The sequence below is a fragment of the Ailuropoda melanoleuca genome, chromosome 6 (assembly GCF_002007445.2).
Source record: "Ailuropoda melanoleuca isolate Jingjing chromosome 6, ASM200744v2, whole genome shotgun sequence".
Classification (NCBI taxonomy): Eukaryota; Metazoa; Chordata; class Mammalia; order Carnivora; family Ursidae; genus Ailuropoda; species Ailuropoda melanoleuca.
The window spans coordinates 38,628,367-38,645,899 of NC_048223.1; the positions used below are offsets into that span (position 1 = coordinate 38,628,367).

At 46.1% G+C, this 17,533-nt stretch overlaps 1 protein-coding gene across 5 annotated transcripts in view; it reads right to left on the bottom strand.

The window, feature by feature from the left end:
• STAC (SH3 and cysteine rich domain) overlaps window positions 1–17,533 on the bottom strand; it is a 159,371-nt gene that overhangs the window by 92,302 nt on the left and 49,536 nt on the right. For 3 of the 5 annotated variants that reach the window (XM_002914639.4, XM_019794556.2, XM_019794557.2), the window contains one exon: window positions 4,430–4,709. In XM_002914639.4, the coding sequence (XP_002914685.2) occupies window positions 4,430–4,709 (280 nt within the window). The remainder of the gene's footprint in view (window positions 1–4,429; window positions 4,710–17,533) is intronic. The other 2 variants (XM_034662263.1, XM_034662261.1) reach the window with 1 other exon arrangement.

The following is a 17,533-nucleotide window of genomic DNA, read 5'->3' on the forward strand; positions in this document are numbered from 1 at the left end:
CAAACTCATTTCTGTTACTCATTTTAAAAACACAAGCTCCTTTGTCTTTTCACACTCGTCACAGTGAGATTTAAAATAGAGACACATCATCACCTATTTAAGGGTTATGAATAGCACTGCCTTGAAAAGGCCTGGTGGGAATTTATATGGAATTGAAAGTGACGCAGCAGAGTTGGACGACAGGCAGGCAGGAAAACAAGGTTGGAGGCCAAGCTGTCTCCATATCCTGAGCACAGGACCTGAGACCCTCTTCGGCCATGCTCGCAGTCAGATGTGAGGCATTGTTTCCAGATGGAGAAGTGCAGTGGAAGGGTGGGACAGCCTGAAGACTTGGTGCCATCTACCCAACAAAAAAGTTCAATGACCCAGAGGTTACCCTGAGTACTATGGTAGGTTGGATTACTGACCCAGGCCTCGCCCCTCCCTGTACCTGTGTCTTTTGCCAGGTGGCTCTGCAGTCCCTGCCACTAGAGGCAGAGTGCATCTCTCCACCCCCTGATGTGGGCTAGGCCCACACTCTCGAGGAATGCCCCTAGATGGGATAGTGTGCCACCTCCAGTCTGAGGCCTTAAGAAGCCCTGCATGCTTCCCCTTGTCCTTGCCTTGGGAAGAACACAACCTGGCCAGCCCACTTGTCCAAGAAAAGGGTAAGAGATGAGCAACAGAACATGCAACAGCAGCCTAGCCCCAGCTCGTCTGAAGAAGCCTGAGTAGGAGTCAAAGAAAGCTACTCTAAGTGCTGGGACTCAAGAGCACTCGTTACACAGCAACACTGAGGAACCACAGAATGACACAAACACTGCTCCAGAATGAGGATTGTTCACAGGAAGAACGTGAATGACGGTGACTAGAATTGAGAGTGTGCTTAGAATACGGTTTTCTGAAGATGAGGTCAGTCCTTGTGTGTCTGGTCGCAAAAGGGGCAGGTGTTGTGCCCCCACTTGAACATCTCACCCCTTAACTGGGTCTTGGCCAAGGGTGAAGGGCACGGCAGAATCCTGCCTTCCTGGCCTATTGGAAACCACTGATACATCCAAGTTCAGTGATGACAGACGTTGGCTTCTTTGGGAAGCATGAACATTTCAAAGGCTATCAGATAATGAAGTAAGAAAAGACCTTCCGATGACCTCTGCCTGACAGAAGTTAGACCACGCACTACTCACAAGGAAAGCCATTCATTCACAGGTCAAGTGAATGGGTTAAGTGGTTATATTCTCACTGAAATTTGCCTTGTAACTTTACCTCTTTTTCCCAGCCCTCCCCGCTAAAGCCACATTGCATGAGCCTCTTGACTCTTCCAACATGGTACTTTCAAACATAGCTACACATCCTAAATCTTTTACATGCCAAACTCCCTGAGTTTCCTCATGATTTTATTTTGACACACCACTCACCATTCTGATCATTCTCAGACGCCTACCTACCTGCTTGCCCATATCCCTCATAAAATATGAAATGCAGAATTACAGACAATCCTTGACATGTACCTAAAACAATGCCAAGTACGTGAGGGACTAATTACTTGTTGTCATTTTTTTTCAGTTATTTGTGCCTATTAAGTTTAATTTTTTTTCCTGTAAAATTAATTTGGTGTATCCTCTGAATATATTTCTCTGCTTCAGGAGAGTAATGACTATTTTCTCCTCCAATAATGATGATGATAATACCAACTCCAATGAGTTCCCTTTACTGGGAGCCTACTAGATGCCAGGTACATCTCCTCTGCCAGTTCAATAATTCATTCAAAACCTCTGAGGGTGGCATTATCATCTCCATATAAAATGAGGACTCAGGTTCAGAGAAGGTGAGTCACTGGCATTCGGTCACACGGCTGTATGAGGTTCAAATCCAGCCTGATTCCATGCACCTAGTCTTTCCACTACCCTCACTCACTTACATTGTTTTAGCTGGAAAGGGAAAAGCTAATTATGTCATGGGAGTAACCATGAGAAAAATATGGGTCAGCATTGTCCCCACTCTGTGCACTGAACGGAAAGGTGTGTCTTTGCCCACTCCGAATGAAAATGCCTCTTGCCATGTGACGTGACACAGCCATCGGATGATTGGTATCAAAGCCGGGATGGAAAGGAATCAACAGAGGCCAGTCTTGTGATCTTCAACCAAAGTTCTCTTCTATTGTTGTGGTGGACACTGTCAATGCTCTGCCCAGATACCCCTACTGGGTGCACACAGGCAGAGGAATGCCCCCCCCAAGGTTGTCCACCTCCTAATCCCCAGAATCAGAGAACATGTTATGTTACAAGGCAAGGGGAAGTCAAGGTTGCAGATGGAAGTAAGGTTGCTAATCAGGTGGCCTTGAGATGGAAAGGTTATCCAGGTGGGTGCAAGAGGGAGAGTTAGGACCAGAGAGACAGCTGTGTGAGAAAGATACAACGTACCATTATAACTTTGAACACAGACAGGGCCACAAGCCAAGGTGGGGACGGTCTGTAGAAGCTGGAGAAGGCAAGAACATATATTCTCCTCTAGAGCCTCCAGAAAGGAATGTAGCTCCTGACACCCTGATCTTAGCCCACTGAGACCCCCTGTGGACTTTTAAAGTCCAGAACTATAAAATAATGAATCTGTGTTGTTTTAACCTACTAAGTTTGAGATACTCAGAGTAGCAAAAAGCCACTAGTACACCGGAGGTGTGTGTTGGCTGTTGATGACTCACAGCTACCCCTTTCTCCAGAAAATTGCTTTCAACAGAACATGAGCCATTTGGCCCAGGGGGTTATGAAAGGGCCTCCATAGTGGGAGGAGGAGGGACCCCCACTGAGAGCAGGATACAAAAGGCTGGCCTCAAGGAAAGACCAGCTGTGCGACCCATGCGCCAGAGCTCTCTGCTGAGCTGGCTGAAGTAAGACTCCCACTAAGACCACTTTCCTATTCAGCAGCTTCCCAGCCCCATCTGCTTCCTCCCTCTCCCTTCTCCTGAGAGAGCCCCCTCAATCAATCAGGGCACCTAACTCCCCTCTCAGTCTCTGCTTCTGGGGAATCTGGCCTGAGACAACAGTCATCCTCAGAAGAGATGCCAGGCTATAGAAAGTTGGTCCTGGAGGGGCAGGGGTGGGGCTGGAAGGTGTGTGTGTGTGTGTGTGTCAGGATAGAGGAGCTGGAAGATGAGACTAGAGGCATATTGGCTTTTGTCTGGGGCCCTCGCTGGACCCTGGGCCCGGCCTGGGAGTCTGAGGTTCTTGATCTTAAAAGTGTCCTTCCCTGAAGCATTCATGCCAAGCCCAACACTGCGGAATCTGGGCTGTAAGCGGGAGCCACAGGGTGGGGACGGCTTCAGGGTGCTCCCAGGTGCTCCAGGAATTCGACTGGCCACACATCAGGAGGGTCAGTGCCATCTCGGGAAGACAGTCCACATCTGGATCTGGATCATCCCTGCACTTTTCCTTTTTTAGCCTCATTTCCATTCATGATGTCCTTTAACTTCTCCTAACAGGGGGGTACATCCTCAGGCCCCCCAAGAGGCCTGTCTGTGTTCTGTGGCCACTGGTCAATTACCAGGATTGACTGCTGCTCTTGAAACAACTGGTTCAAACTCACTCTGAATCCCATCCAAACTGCCTTTGTGATTTCCTCCGTTTGGTCACTGGGTTCCTGACACAGGAGAGGCCGAAGAGTATGAACTGTGGAATTTCTGTGCATGTGGCTCTGAATGGCCTACTTTTTCCTTGTAGCTGGGACATTTTTGGATCATTCTCTTCATCTGGGCATGACCCCTGAGACTCTCAGGCTGCCCCCATTTCCCCGAGGTACTGTGAGTGAGTCCGTGCCACATCCGGACTTGTACTGAATGGTGGTGCAATCACCTTTCCTACCCGGTTCAGTGCCTCCCCAGAATCACCCCTCCCACACCTGCCTGTCTGGGTCATTCCCCTGTAATTCACCCAGCCACAGACTCCCTGCCCAGGCTTCCCCAGACAGACAGAGCCCTGAGCCCTGGAGTGCATGCCGTGATGTGTCACTCAGGTCCCCCTGCCGTACTGAAGCGTTCCGTGCCCACCTGCCCAGTGTATTGGTTGCCTCCCACTGATTGCCTCTCTGCCCACTGCCCTCGGCTAAAATTGCCCTTGTCCTGGATTATGTCCCCTTCCCAGGGGCTGCCCATACACAGTAAAAGGTGACCCAGAGGTACAAAGACCCACACCTATAGCCTCAATGCAGATGACTGTCCAGGGCTCCTAGGGGGAATGGCAAGTTGCAATTGTATCACCATCCAACTTCTCCCTCTGCCCAGTCCTGCTTCCCTTCCCTGTGCGCAACTATTGCTCTCCAGAACACTCCCAAACAACCTGCCTGCAGGTATATCTCTGAGGTTTAGAATCTGTCCCGGGGTGTGGACTCAGACTACACCACTATCACTTGCTCTTCTGGGGGCACGGGGACCTGTAGGTGGGGGCGGGGGAGGCCTTACCCACGATCATGTGGTTGCAGACATCACAGAAAGTGGGCTTCTTGAAGATGTACTCCTGAAAGGTGTGGGCCTTGCTGCCAGCCCCTGGGTGCAGGCCAGCCCTGGTGGGTGTGGACGTCAGGCTTCCAGAGGTGGGGAGTGGGCTAGAGCTGGGGCTGACCTCAGCCAGCATGTCCGCCTGCAGTTTCACGTCGCTGTTGGTTCGCTGGAAGAAGTTGTCAGCGCTTTTGCTCCGTAAACTCTTGGTCTTGAAAGAAAGTGATCGTTTTAGTTTCTGGAGCTGCAATGCAATGACAGAACACTCTCTTACGATCAATCATGCAGACTCATGCTGTGGGGGTGCGGTCTGCTCCAGGCACTGCACTGTTCCCACTGACGCCCGCCACCCCAAGGAGGCTCACAAATGTCCCTGTGTGGGTGGGCAAGGTCAGTGCCTAGAGGGTATCTGGCAGCCCCTTCTCCACCCCATGCTGAGCCAGCTGCCCAAAGAGGCTCCTCGGTGTCTTTGCTTCTGCCTCTGCTCCTCCTCTCTGCCTCCTTGAGGTCCTGCCTATGTGCTGCCCAAATGTCCCATGACATTGAACTTTTGACACCATTTGCCTTCTGAATTGGAATCACTAAGTGTACGACCTTCTGGGCTCAATGGCTGTGTCTGCCATGCCAGGGCCTCTGCTGGTCTCTCTCTGATGGTCACTTAGCAGCTACTTGTCTCTATACACAGCAAAGCAGAAGAGGTTACTGTCTGACTCGAATCCATCTGGGTGAACTATCCACAGAACAGGAACCAGAAACTCTCAAGCCTGCTTGGGTCTGAAGCATATGGATGAGTAATGTGTGTGTGTGTGTGTGTGTGTGTGTGTGTGTGTGCGCACACGTGCACGCAGATGCGTGTGTGTTTGTGGAGGACACAGTGTGGGATTATTTGCTTGACTTTCTCTGCTCTTCTCCCTGCCTTGCCGCTTGTCACGGCAAACTGGATCATTTCTCCTTTGCCTTGGAACTTATTAAGAATTAAAACATGGGTTTGGAGAACTACTAATTACTGAAAGGTCTGGGTTTAGTCCAGTCTGCACCACTAATCCAGGCTTCCTACTGGAGCTAGCAGGATTTTTTGGAAATGCAGATGTGAGCATGTGAGCCTGCTGTTTAAATCCTTCACGAGGTATCCTTTGTTCTTAAATCTAAAGAAAAGCTCCTTGTCATGGGCTCCGAGGACTGGCAGCTTCTGGGTCCCCATGACGGCTTGTAGCAACACGTACCTTGCTCTGTCCACACCAGCCACAGTGGCCCTTTGAAAGTCTGTGGTACTTACTATGCTTTCTCATAGCTCACTTTTTGTGCATACTTCTCCCCCTGTCCAGATAAAGGAACAAAGCACTTAGTAGTGGCACCACCTGCACAGGTCACTTTACCTTCAAGGTAGTTTCCTTATTTTTTTTAAAGATTTTATTTATTTATTTGAGAAATAGAGAGTGAGCAAGAGAGCATGAGTGGGTAGAGGAGCAGAGGAAGAGGGAGAGGCAGACTCCTCGCTGAGCAGGGAGCCCGATGTGGGGCTCAATCCTAGGACCCTGGGATTATGACCTGAGCTCAAGGCAGACGCTTAACTGACTGAGCCACTCAGGGGCCCCACGGCAGTTTCCTTTTGTAATTGAATATCCATGGGGACTCTGCCTGTTGTCTAGAATTAATGTCTTTGACACAAAGCTGCAGACAAAAAGGTGCTAAGCACAAGAGTCTATCTAATAAAGGCCCCCATCAAACACCTCTCCAGCACATATAAGATGAGCTGATCTGGCCTTGATGAGCCGCATCACCTCTGTATCAACCCTCCAACCTATTCCTCAGAAGATCAGGAAGATGTGGTCTTTTATGCTTGGGGTAGACTGCAAAAATGCTAAGATTTTCTTCCATTAACCTTCCCCATTCACCTTTGCAACATGAATTTGCAGCCTTACCCATCAAAGGTAGCATGTTTCCTCACTCCTTGGATCTTTTTGGTTTGGGGAATTTGACCAATAAAAGGTTGCAGAAGCAATTTTAAGCCAGTTCCAAGCCCAGACCTCAAGATGCCTTGCATGTTCTGTCCTCCCTCTTGGAAACCTGCCAAACTGCTATATGAATCAACCCAGTGTAGCCTGAAGGATGATGAAAGACACACAGTCCAGTCACCTCCCATCACACGAGTAAGACCACCGAAGCAGAGCTACATTATTTCCCTGCAGGGAATAAAAGGGTCTAGATGAGACCAGAAGAACTGTTGAGCTGAGTCCCATCCAAACTGTCAACCCAGGGCATCAACTAAAGAGATGACTGGTGTTTGAAACAATTAAGTTGGGTATTTGTTGTGTGTACACAGCAATACATTGCTTCTTCCCACCTTCCTGCCATATGCTGGGATTTTACTTCTTTGGCCCTGTAAGGTTGGGTGTAGCTGTGTGAAGCCAGCTCCTCACTTCAGGGAGCCATCCAGGAAGGAAGCCTTGCGGGGCCTTCTAGGGAGCTCCACTTAGCCAGGGCACCATTAGTCAGAAATGTCTGGCCAGAGAAGCAGCAATACCCTACATTAAAAAGTCAGAAACACTGTTTCTTTCCCTTTGCCCTACAGCCCAAACCCACGAGAGGCTCTGCAGCCATCAAAGAAGGAAGAGAAGGAGGTGTTCATGAGTTATTTTGGAGTTTTTTGTTAGTGTTCCATAACCTAGCCTATCCTGACTGATAAAGGGGAGAAGAGTCATGTGTCCTTGGGAGCCCTACATTTATTGTGAAGAGGACCTTCCATCCCCAGCAAAGCTAAGTGAGAGGGGGCATGAAACAGCATTCACTGAGACTGAGCTACACCAGAGTGAGGGTCTGAAAGCCACAAAGGAGAACAGACTTTCCTCACTTCTCATCCTTCTGGCTATCAGCTGGCTAGTGCTGGAGGAAGGGGGGTTTAAATCGATAAGACTAGAGTTTTATTGTGGACGGATTTTAATAAAGTGACCAGGAAGTTAAGGGATCTGCTAAGATTTTGTCATGAGCTGTGTAATGCAGGGTGGGGTGGTTTATCAAAGCAAATATCATCATATAGAAAAATAAGTCCTTGTCTGTTCCCTGCCATGGAGTTTCGATGGCTCAATAAATTGGCTACCCTTGTCTCAGAAGCAGAACAAAAGCACCTATCCTGATTATAATAATAGCAGGTGCTCCCTCAGGTGACCTTTCTTCATCTTCCCAACTATCCAGTGAAGACACTGTTGTTTTAGCCCTGGAGAAATGGCTGAGGAGGTTAAGGGACTTGCCCAAGGTCACACAGTTCATGTGAGTCAAGCCCAGGGTTCAGAATTAATTTACCTTCCTTTAAGCCCACACTCTTCACACTGCCAGTGATTGACAGGTGATGGGGGGGGGAGATAGAGGAGAGCTTACCCTCACCCCTGGGGGGACAGAACTACTTTTGGTCGACAGTGAGTGTGGGAAGGGATATGCAGTGAGAAAGCAAATCTGCTATTTAGGGAGATATTTCCCTTATTTTATAGATTTCAAATTTCTTTAAAAACATAAAGGAGCATGCCTGTTTATCAAAGGGGAGCAGCAGACTCCCCTTTAAGTCTTCTCTGATAGACTTTGTGGACTCTGTTGCTGAGACAGGAAAGGTCATGGGGTGCTGCCTATGTACGTCCAGTCTCGTCTCCTTCCTCTGCTCACGTGCTTTATTTCTGTCTTCAGAACCTTCCATATATGGTATCCTGTGTTCCCTGGAAGTTTAGCATGATGCCAAGACACCTGTAGCATTATCCTTGTCCTGTGGGATGTGGCTGGAAATTGTGTCAGACTTTCAGAGCCTGCCTGCTGAGCTGGAGAATTTGCCTTGGAAGCCAATGTGACATTTCTTATTCAAGTGGATAGTTTAAAAGAAATGCCTACAAGTTAAACAAAGTCTGAGCAGTGAGCTCAAAGGAGCACACTTTCTCTAATTATTCCCCAAAGAGTAGAGGTCAGATGGGAACATATAAAATACAGAAATAGAAGCAAACACTTATAATAGCAGATGTCACAAAATGATTAGCTTCCAGGCAACACTGCCACAGCCCAGCTCCATTTTTTAAAAAAATAATAATAATGGGAGAAGGAACATATATTTTCGAGTATTTTGCTGTGTGCTAGAAACTGCTCTATATATTTTAATTCATGTAATCATCCTAGTGATCTGATGAATAAAAGATCATTCATTCATTCATTCATTCATTCAATAACTCATTCAATAAATATTTATTGTGTCACTACTATGAGCCAGGCATTAGCCTTGGCTTTGGGGCTATAGCAGTGGAAAAAAGTAAAATCCTTCTCCTTAAGGTTTTAAGGTCCAGTGGGTGGAGATAGAAAGTAAATAAATAATCAAAGATGTATATAATATAACTTTGGTTAAGGATAAAAGACATGAAGGAAATAAAAGTGGAGCCAGGCTTTAGAAAGTGACAAGGAAGGCTTCTCTGCTGGTGACACTGGAACAGAGACACATGAGTAGTGAGGGCATGAGCTACTTTGGAGAAAAGCATTCTAAGTAGTGGGGCAAACCAAGGACAAAGGCCCCGACAAGGCGGGTGTGTTTGAGGAATACCTGGAGGTCAGTGTCTCTGGGGCAGATGGTTGAGGGAGAAAAAGGGCAGAGAAATCAAGTGTCAGCTTCATGCCAAGCCCTGCAGGCCATGGCAAGGACACTGGAATTTACCCTAAGGGTGATGGTTTTGAGCAGGGAATTTTTAAAAGATTACTCTGGCTGCTCTGTGGAAAACAGACTATAGGAGGGCAAGATGGAAGCCTGGAGACCAGTTGGAGACTCTTGGAATTATCCTGGGGAGAATTAATTTTGGCTTGGCCTACCATAGTTATAGTACAACATGATTAAATATGGGGTACATTTTGAAGGTAGAACCAAATGGGCTTATTGAGGGATTGGATATGGGGTATGAAGGAAAGAGGGGACTCAAGAATGATTTCAAGGTTTTGGGTTTGAGCAAGTGGGTGGTTGGAGGAACCATTTATTCGAAGGAAGAGCCCCGGAGAAGAAGTGAGTTGGTGTGGTGAAGTGGGGGTGGGGATGAAGAGTTGAGTAGGGGAAAGTAAGTTTGAAATGCTTATGTAAGGAATTCACGGAGCTGGATATATTACCCTGTGATTCAGCCGAGAGGTCTGAGCTGGAGAAATGCATGTGGGAATCACAGAGACATAGATGGTACTTATAGCTATGAGGCTTGATGAGATCACTATGTAGTTAGTGTGGACACTGAAGAGAAGGGCTCTGATGATGGAGAACTGGAGGTCAAGAAGATTAAGGAAATATTTCGAGGTCAAGATGATTAAAGAAAAACAAAGGAATCTGAGAAGGAGAAACTGGTGAGGAAGGAGTTGAAGCTCTAGGAAAAAATGATTCAACGAAGAAAGAAGAAACCACATCATCAAATGAAGCCTATACATCAAGTAATGTGAGGACTAGGGGGAATGTCTTTGGGGGATCATTTTGTTTTTTGTTTATTTATTTTTTTATTTATTTGAGAGAGAGAGAGTGCTTGCACATATGTGAGAGGGGGTGGGGGGACAGGGAGGAGGGAGAGGCAGAAGGAAAGTCTCAAGCAGACTCCCTGCTGAGCACAGAGTCTGATGTGGGGCTCAATTTCACCACTGTGAGATCATGACCTGAGCTGAAACCAAGAGTTGGACACTTAACTGACTGAGCCACCCAGGTGCCCCAAGGTGGGGGGATTTAATGGTAGCAGATGCAGTGAAGTGGTAGGGGCGAAGACCTGACTGACAAGATGGTGGTTATGGGCGGGGTGGGGGGTGAATGCAGGTAGTGAGCACAGCAGTTTTGTTCTAGAGGGGAATAGTGACAGGGAAAGGGGACGCAGCATGAAGGGCGGGTTTGGTTTTATTTCAATATGGGAGATTATTTCAGCAAGTTATTAGTCTGATGCTGCAGAAGAGAGTGGGGAAATGCTGGAGTTATGTCCTCGAGTAGATGGGGGGAGGTGAGGCCCAGTGCACTGGAGGAATAGTTAAATTTAGACTGCAATGAGGTGGTTGATCCGTAAGGAGAAAGAGAGGCAGACAGGCGGGTGAGTTGGGGTTGGGTGTGGGTCTTCCCTTTTGATTGCTTCTATTTTCTCAGAGAAAACAGAAGCAAGTCTATCTCCTGAGTGGGGGGAAAGGGGGGAGAGAGTTGGAAGCTGGAAGGGAGAAGAGAATAGCTGTTTCAGTGCATTAGCACAATTCACAATGGAAGGATGCAAGGTGGTACGGACGGTCTGTTTCAGGTTATTACCTCATTTTATAGATGAGACAATTGAAACCCAAATTTAAATAGCTGGTAAGCTACNGTGCTTTATTTCTGTCTTCAGAACCTTCCATATATGGTATCCTGTGTTCCCTGGAAGTTTAGCATGATGCCAAGACACCTGTAGCATTATCCTTGTCCTGTGGGATGTGGCTGGAAATTGTGTCAGACTTTCAGAGCCTGCCTGCTGAGCTGGAGAATTTGCCTTGGAAGCCAATGTGACATTTCTTATTCAAGTGGATAGTTTAAAAGAAATGCCTACAAGTTAAACAAAGTCTGAGCAGTGAGCTCAAAGGAGCACACTTTCTCTAATTATTCCCCAAAGAGTAGAGGTCAGATGGGAACATATAAAATACAGAAATAGAAGCAAACACTTATAATAGCAGATGTCACAAAATGATTAGCTTCCAGGCAACACTGCCACAGCCCAGCTCCATTTTTAAAAAAAATAATAATAATGGGAGAAGGAACATATATTTTCGAGTATTTTGCTGTGTGCTAGAAACTGCTCTATATATTTTAATTCATGTAATCATCCTAGTGATCTGATGAATAAAAGATCATTCATTCATTCATTCATTCAATGACTCATTCAATAAATATTTATTGTGTCACTACTATGAGCCAGGCATTAGCCTTGGCTTTGGGGCTATAGCAGTGGAAAAAAGTAAAATCCTTCTCCTTAAGGTTTTAAGGTCCAGTGGGTGGAGATAGAAAGTAAATAAATAATCAAAGATGTATATAATATAACTTTGGTTAAGGATAAAAGACATGAAGGAAATAAAAGTGGAGCCAGGCTTTAGAAAGTGACAAGGAAGGCTTCTCTGCTGGTGACACTGGAACAGAGACACATGAGTAGTGAGGGCATGAGCTACTTTGGAGAAAAGCATTCTAAGTAGTGGGGCAAACCAAGGACAAAGGCCCCGACAAGGCGGGTGTGTTTGAGGAATACCTGGAGGTCAGTGTCTCTGGGGCAGATGGTTGAGGGAGAAAAAGGGCAGAGAAATCAAGTGTCAGCTTCATGCCAAGCCCTGCAGGCCATGGCAAGGACACTGGAATTTACCCTAAGGGTGATGGTTTTGAGCAGGGAATTTTTAAAAGATTACTCTGGCTGCTCTGTGGAAAACAGACTATAGGAGGGCAAGATGGAAGCCTGGAGACCAGTTGGAGACTCTTGGAATTATCCTGGGGAGAATTAATTTTGGCTTGGCCTACCATAGTTATAGTACAACATGATTAAATATGGGGTACATTTTGAAGGTAGAACCAAATGGGCTTATTGAGGGATTGGATATGGGGTATGAAGGAAAGAGGGGACTCAAGAATGATTTCAAGGTTTTGGGTTTGAGCAAGTGGGTGGTTGGAGGAACCATTTATTCGAAGGAAGAGCCCCGGAGAAGAAGTGAGTTGGTGTGGTGAAGTGGGGGTGGGGATGAAGAGTTGAGTAGGGGAAAGTAAGTTTGAAATGCTTATGTAAGGAATTCACGGAGCTGGATATATTACCCTGTGATTCAGCCGAGAGGTCTGAGCTGGAGAAATGCATGTGGGAATCACAGAGACATAGATGGTACTTATAGCTATGAGGCTTGATGAGATCACTATGTAGTTAGTGTGGACACTGAAGAGAAGGGCTCTGATGATGGAGAACTGGAGGTCAAGAAGATTAAGGAAATATTTCGAGGTCAAGATGATTAAAGAAAAACAAAGGAATCTGAGAAGGAGAAACTGGTGAGGAAGGAGTTGAAGCTCTAGGAAAAAATGATTCAACGAAGAAAGAAGAACCCACATCATCAAATGAAGCCTATACATCAAGTAATGTGAGGACTAGGGGGAATGTCTTTGGGGGATCATTTGTTTGTTTGTTTATTTATTTATTTATTTATTTATTTATTTGAGAGAGAGAGTGCTTGCACATATGTGAGAGGGGGTGGGGGGACAGGGAGGAGGGAGAGGCAGAAGGAAAGTCTCAAGCAGACTCCCTGCTGAGCACAGAGTCTGATGTGGGGCTCAATTTCACCACTGTGAGATCATGACCTGAGCTGAAACCAAGAGTTGGACACTTAACTGACTGAGCCACCCAGGTGCCCCAAGGTGGGGGGATTTAATGGTAGCAGATGCAGTGAAGTGGTAGGGGCGAAGACCTGACTGACAAGATGGTGGTTATGGGCGGGGTGGGGGGTGAATGCAGGTAGTGAGCACAGCAGTTTTGTTCTAGAGGGGAATAGTGACAGAGAAAGGGGACGCAGCATGAAGGGCGGGTTTGGTTTTATTTCAATATGGGAGATTATTTCAGCAAGTTATTAGTCTGATGCTGCAGAAGAGAGTGGGGAAATGCTGGAGTTATGTCCTCTAGTAGATGGGGGGAGGTGAGGCCCAGTGCACTGGAGGAATAGTTAAATTTAGACTGCAATGAGGTGGTTGATCCGTAAGGAGAAAGAGAGGCAGACAGGCGGGTGAGTTGGGGTTGGGTGTGGGTCTTCCCTTTTGATTGCTTCTATTTTCTCAGAGAAAACAGAAGCAAGTCTATCTCCTGAGTGGGGGGAAAGGGGGGAGAGTTGGAAGCTGGAAGGGAGAAGAGAATAGCTGTTTCAGTGCATTAGCACAATTCACAATGGAAGGATGCAAGGTGGTATGGACGGTCTGTTTCAGGTTATTACCTCATTTTATAGATGAGACAATTGAAACCCAAATTTAAATAGCTGGTAAGTTACAGAATGAAGATCCACATATAGGGCTCTCTAACTCCAAAGCCCCTTAAGCCAAACAGACTTTCATAAGATTTCCTACTATTGGGACGCCTGGGTGGCTCAGTCAGTTAAGCGTCTGTCTTCAGCTCAGGTCATGATCCCAGGACCCTGGGTTCCAGCCCCACATCGGGCTCCCTGCTCAGTGGGGAGTCTGCTTCTCCCTCTGCCTGCCGTTTCTCTGCTTGTGCTCTCTCTCTCTGACAAGTAAATAAAATCTTTAAAAAGACAAAACAAAAGGTTTCCTACTCTTGACCTCCTCTTAGTAAAAGTCTTCTGTTTGGTGTGCTCTATCTTCCTGGTGCCAGCTGGAATTTTAGCAAGAATCCATGTGGTTGCCATGTTGAGCAGCACTTCCATAGCAATCAATTGGGGAACACAGAAATCAGGCATCGTTAGAGCAACGGAACACGGAGAATTACAGCCTGCAGGTGACGGCAGTGGCATGTGTGTGATTTACTAGTCTGTTCTGCAAAATCACATCAAGTTAATTAACCAGCATGTGCTTGGTCGTTTCAGCCAGGATCTGAAGTCGCACTGTGTGGGAAAGAGGTGATTCTGGAGCAAACGCATCTCTGCCCACACGGGCATAAATCGTCACAGTCACCATGTCAGTTTGGTTTCCTGTCAAGTCTCCCCCATGAACATTTCTTTTGCTATCTGAGACCCCACCAATAATGTGATGCTTTTGCTTCTGGATCGAAATGAGGTCATCTGAAAGCACATGCCTCATCCTTGGTGCCCACATGTGATCTACATCTTTGGTTCGCATTTTAATTTTTCTAAAATAGGGATATATCTTAATTAAAATACTCTTTTTTATATTTTTTATTTATTTTTTAAAAGACTTTATTTATTTATTTGCCAGGGAGAGAGTGCAAAGCAGGGGGAGCAGCAGGCAGAGGGAGAAGCAGACTCCCCACTGAGCAGGGAGCCCGAAATGGGGCTCGATCCCAGGACCCTGGGATCATGACCTGACCTGAAGACAGATGCTTAACCAATTGAGCCACCCAGGCATCCCTGAAATACTCATTCTTTATTTTTTGTTTTCCTGAAAAGGTATTATTAAGCCAATTGTTGACAGCTATGAGTTGGGGAAATGAGTTATTTGCCTGCTGTGGTATGACAGCTTCCAAGTTTGGCTGTTGCTGTGGTTCCTCCCACACTCACCCCTCACATTTTATTTGTGACTCTACAGGTAGAGACTGAGCACTGGGGTTCTGAGAAAGTAATGCCTGTGATGAGGACCTTCTCACCAAATTTTACCTGTTTTCTTTAAGACAAACACAACATATTCTAGTTCCTGATTGGCTTCAGTTTGGATGTGACTTCAAAGTCAGAAATAGTCTTCTTACATCTACCTGGCTCTGTCATAACCAGCTGCAAAAACTGTTGTTAATGAATATGTTGGTAAAGCAACAGCTACCGAGTATGGAGCAGATCAGTGCATGCTCCTCAATGGGCCGTGCGGCTTGGGCAGGTCCTCAAGTTCCTTAGCTTGGGTTCTTTCCATAAACAGAGAGGAACAGCTCAACGGCTGCTAAGTTCCCTTCCTGCTCTGGCAAGTCAGCACGGTGAGGGAATACAAAAGACTCAGAACAGTCTCTACTTAATAGGAAGTCTAAGATCTAATTCTGGAGACACATATCAATGCTTAAGACCATCCAAGGGTGACACAAGACCCTATATTTATATCAAGCGGTAAATAGAGTGTTTTGATTGTTGCCTATTCTAATATGTCAGAAAAGGGAGCTATCAATGGGGGCTGGAATAGTCAGAGACATTCTTTCAAACCTTAAAGAATGAACTGACTTTAAAACATATAATTGAACTGCTTAAGTGCTTTAATGGCCTCCCTCACATCTAGGTTATACCCAGTCTCCTCACTGTGTGATAGAAGACCCTTCCTGATGGATGAGGGCCATACACCTACCTGACAGACCTCTAGTCACCCCTCCGCCATCCCAGACACACAGACACATTAAGAGGAGCCCAAGGATTTTCAGTGATGCCCAGTGATTTTCAAGATTTTTTATTGTGCCTGGAAGTGGCATTCCAGTCTACTTGTAAATGTTTGATTTTCCTTGATTGCTTAACTCTGACCTCTTGCCTGACCTTCCCTGCAGGTGGACAGTGACATTTTCTCCTGTGTGACCCAAGTGTGCAGAGTGCAGATATGTCACTATCCCTCTTACCTTCTGCTCTGGGCTCCTCTTCAGACTATTAGGCTACTCTCAACAAGTGCTCGGCACATACTAAGGATATTAATTAGACTAGCAAATAATTATTCTGCTCTTATTATACACCAGACTCCATCCTAAGGGTTTACATAAGTTATCTTTTGATCTTTGTGTTAACCCTGACATAATGTGAGATAATGTGCCCAAATACACCCAGAAAAAGTGGTAGAGTCAGGATTAGAACCAAGCACTGGTTGACTTCAGAATCCAAACTCTTAGCTTCTATACACATTTGTTAAGTGACTGCTGGACTGACTGATGGATGGACTGAATGAATAGGAAGAGCTACCACCAGATTGGAGACTTGACATGGAGGCAGGAATGAGTGTACCATGAACACATGCTCTGGGGTCTCCACAGGATTTAAGCAGTGCTTTCAACTGGACTCTAAACATACTAGTTGTGCAGCAAACCCTGACTGAGAAGCTGGCCTGCCTGGAACCCTAGGTGTGCTGGCACGAGAGACAAACCTTGGTAATGAAGGAAATGTGCATAGGTGCGTGTGGGTAGGTGTCCCAGGTAATGACAGTTGCCAGGTAGAAAGAGTGTAAAGTATGGTAATCACAGAGACCCACTGCAGGTTTTCCAGAAGGAAGAAACAAGTCCTTATGATCAAGTCGTGGTAAGACCTGGGTGTCTTAGAGGGAGTCACATCAGAGACACACCCTGGGATGGACAAATTAGCAAGCTGCTCCATCCAGCCCTAAGGCTGGCTGACATATTTCCTCCAAAGATGTTTCTGTGTATCTCCCAAGTTCACAGTTGCTAGACCAGGAAGAATGTAGCAGCATGGGACTCCTGGTTACTTGTAACCTACTGCTCTTTGTGGAGAAATTCAGGATCATCAATTTCCTGAGGCATCATCATGTTCTTTTCAAATGTTGTTGAATTTCTTTTTTTTTTCGGTCTTATCCTGGGAACAGTCCTCACATATATTGTTTAAGCCAAGAGTGGTGGTATTGGTTAGATCTTGTTCAACGGCACACACCAAGATAATAATACTTCATTTTTTGGGTACAACAATACACACACACACACACACACACACACTTACTTTTATTTCACATACCTTTCCATGACTAGCCCTGTGAATGCAGCAGGGCAAATATTAACCCCATTTTACAGATGAAAAATCCTCCACAGAGGATGAGATGCTTAATGGGGAGGAAGAGTTTTAAGGATTGTCTACAGTGCACAGACAGAGGATCCTTTCAAAACTGATGATGATGCACTCAAGGCTCTGGGGTCAGACTGATTTCACTGCCCTTCCTGGCCTGTGAGTCTCCAGCAGTGTGAACACAGGAAAGTTACTTAACTTCTCTGAACCCCAACTTCCCAATCTACAAAATGGGGACAATAACACTTTCCTTACAGGTTTGTTGTGAGGATTAAATAAGATAAACATCTAAAGCCCCTGGCATAGTCCTGGCACTCAGGGGCTATGCCCTAACTCTCAATGCTTCAAAATCCCCAGCACACCATGGTCCTTTCTGGTTGGCAGCATAGTTCTTATCCTTCCCCTGCATTTGGATGCCAGTGTAACAATACTGGGGCCGTTGCAACACCTTCAGGGATGGGTCAAGATTCCTCTTGTGAAACAGTACTATATGTGTTCAGAAGAAATACTTTGAGAAGCCAAAGGCAAGGGAAGATGGCACCTCAATAATAATAATAATAATAATAATAATAATAATAATAAATGACAACAAAACCACCACCACCAATAATAATACAGCACTGTGTTCTGGGAAGGGTGAGATTTGCTGTCTGAGGGACAGAACTGCACTACAATGTATATTGGAGG